The 2,296-nt window shown below is 40.5% G+C and overlaps 1 protein-coding gene across 1 annotated transcript; it reads left to right on the forward strand.

Annotated features, from left to right (window-relative positions):
* Positions 1-230: 230 nt before the first annotated feature.
* On the forward strand, positions 231-1,465 carry LOC145824012 (uncharacterized). The gene is made up of 3 exons (XM_082923596.1): positions 231-550; positions 668-797; positions 1,076-1,465. The coding sequence occupies exons 1-3, from the start codon at positions 231-233 to the stop codon at positions 1,463-1,465; spliced, it is 840 nt and encodes a 279-aa protein (XP_082779722.1).
* The last annotated feature ends 831 nt before the right edge of the window (positions 1,466-2,296 follow it).

Here is a 2,296-nt window from a genome sequence, read left to right on the forward strand (position 1 = left end):
CACGAGACGAAAAAATGGCCATGTATACAGACAAGGCTAAGGATCTACTCAAAAACTTCCGATCCATATGAGTGGAACGAATCCGTAGAGACAGAAATAGCCATACTGATGCTCTGGCCTGCCTCGGCTCACTAGTAGATGCCAAAGACGCTAGAAAAGTTTGGGTTGAGTTCGTGCCAGAACCAAGCATTGCATCTCCATTCCTCTACAGTAACCTAGAGCCAAGCTGGATGGATCCAATACTTGTCTTTCTAAAATCTGGCACTCTCCCTGAAGACAAGAAAGAAGCCAACAAAATCCGACATAGATCAGCTCGGTTCTGGGACTCACCATCTGGGAAGCTATACAAACGCTTCTATCTCGGTTCTTATCTTTTGTGTGTGCATCCAAATCTAGTTGAAAATGTTCTTTATGAAATTTATGATGGGATTTGTGGATGCCACGTTGGTGGAAGGTCACTGGCACACCGAGCCCTCACCCATGGGTACTGGTGGCCACAGATGCAACAAGATGCACAACAGTACATTCAGAAGTGTGATAAATTTCAGAGGTTTGCTCCAATAATTCATTATCCAGCCAAAACTCTCACTCCACTCACCAGCCCGTGGCCCTTTGCCCAATGGGGTCTAGATATTGTTGGACCTTTGCCATAAGGCACTGGGAATAGACAATTCTTCATCGCTGCAACCGACTATTTCACTAAGTGCGTTGAAGTTGAAGCACTGGCAAGTATCAAAGAAGCAGACACAAAGCAGTTTGTTATAAGGAACGTCGTGGTCCGTTTCAGCATCCCGCAGGTACTAATTGCAGACAATGGAACACAGTTTGACGAAAAGATCTTCAGAAATTTTGTGCCAACCTCAGGATTAAATATCGAAACTCTTCTCTAGGGTACCCACAAAGTAATGGGCATGCAAAAGTGTCGAACAAAACCATCATCAACGGAGTAAAGAAGCAGCTCGAACATGCAAAAGAAAAGTGGGTTGAAGAATTACCCCACGTGTTATGGGCTTTCCAAACCACGACACGACGCTCAACGGGGGAAACACCTTACTCTCTAACTTATGGGATGAAGGCTATTATCCCACTTGAAGTTGGTCTCCCAACCCTCCGATCTAAGCTGTTTGAAAGCATAAGTAATGAGGAAGCTATTGCACATGCACTGGATATGGCAGAAGGCCGAAGGGAAGCAGCACTGATCAGACTTGTACCATATCAACAGCAGCTCATCAAGAGTTTCAACCAAAAAGTTTTCCCAAGGCAATTCACACTTCGAGAACTGGTTTTGAGGAAAGTTATGGATCACAAAAGGGTGCTTGGTGAAGGAAAACTAGGACCTAACTGGGAAGGTCCATACAAGGTCACAGTCGTTGCTAGAAATGGAACTTACTACCTAGAGGATCTCAAAGGCAAAGCCATACCTCGGCCCTGGAATGTAGCAAATCTCAAGAAATACTATCAATAGAACTATCTCCTAACTTCTCTGTCAGAGTGTAAAGACACTTATCTTTTGATCAATGCAAATGCCTCCTAACTTCTCTCAATTTTTTATTTTATTTATTTTTTATTTTATTTATTTATTATTTTTTTTTTTTTTTTTTTTTGTGCTTAATATCTGACAAGCTTCATTGCAAGAGATTTTCATAATCAGCTTTGGTGTTCACCAAACGGGCTTAGCTTTGGTGTTTACCAAAGGAATTTAGCTTTGGTATTTACCAAACGGAATTAGCTTTGATGTTTATCAAACGGAATTAGCTTTGATGTTTATGAAATGGATTTAGCTTTGGTGTTTACCAAATAGAATTAGCTTTGATGCTTATTAAACGAACTTAGCTTTGGTCTAACCCAAACAGACTTAGCTTCAGAACGATTGAACAGGATTTAATTTTAGTTAGCACTCAAACATGCCAAATGGAATTGCTTGGTGGAATTATGTTTAGCAACTAAATTGGACCTTAGGCAAGTGGAATTACTTGGTGAAAATCGCACTAACATATTTTAAATAAACATCTCTGAGTCCACAGAATTTCTTAAGTATCATCATATAAACACTTCAGTACCGCTGCATACAAATAGAGTTAGAACAAACTCGGCTAAATTCTATCAGGAGCAAACTTCCAACACTAGTCTTACTCAACTCTAGGTGGGGGCAAACAATTGTTTTTAACCAACCTAGACCTGAGTAAGACACCCCTTTATACCTTTATCTCATTCAAATACACTCATACTACCAAAGTTGCAACAGACTTAAGTAGCTCTGCCTAAAAAGCACAATCTTTAGTACTAATCTTACTTA

This window comes from Camellia sinensis, chromosome 4 (assembly GCF_055761805.1).
Source record: "Camellia sinensis isolate YWXY chromosome 4, ASM5576180v1, whole genome shotgun sequence".
Taxonomy (NCBI): Eukaryota; Viridiplantae; Streptophyta; class Magnoliopsida; order Ericales; family Theaceae; genus Camellia; species Camellia sinensis.

Bases quoted from the DNA above. Each gene is read 5' to 3' on its own strand.
- LOC145824012 (XM_082923596.1), top strand. From the start codon at position 231: ATGGATCCAATACTTGTCTTTCTAAAATCTGGCACTCTCCCTGAAGAC. The intron at 551-667 runs GTTTGCTCCAAT...CACTGGGAATAG, and splicing joins AAGTGTGATAAATTTCAGAG to ACAATTCTTCATCGCTGCAA. The intron at 798-1,075 runs GTACTAATTGCA...TATGGGATGAAG, and splicing joins TCCGTTTCAGCATCCCGCAG to GCTATTATCCCACTTGAAGT.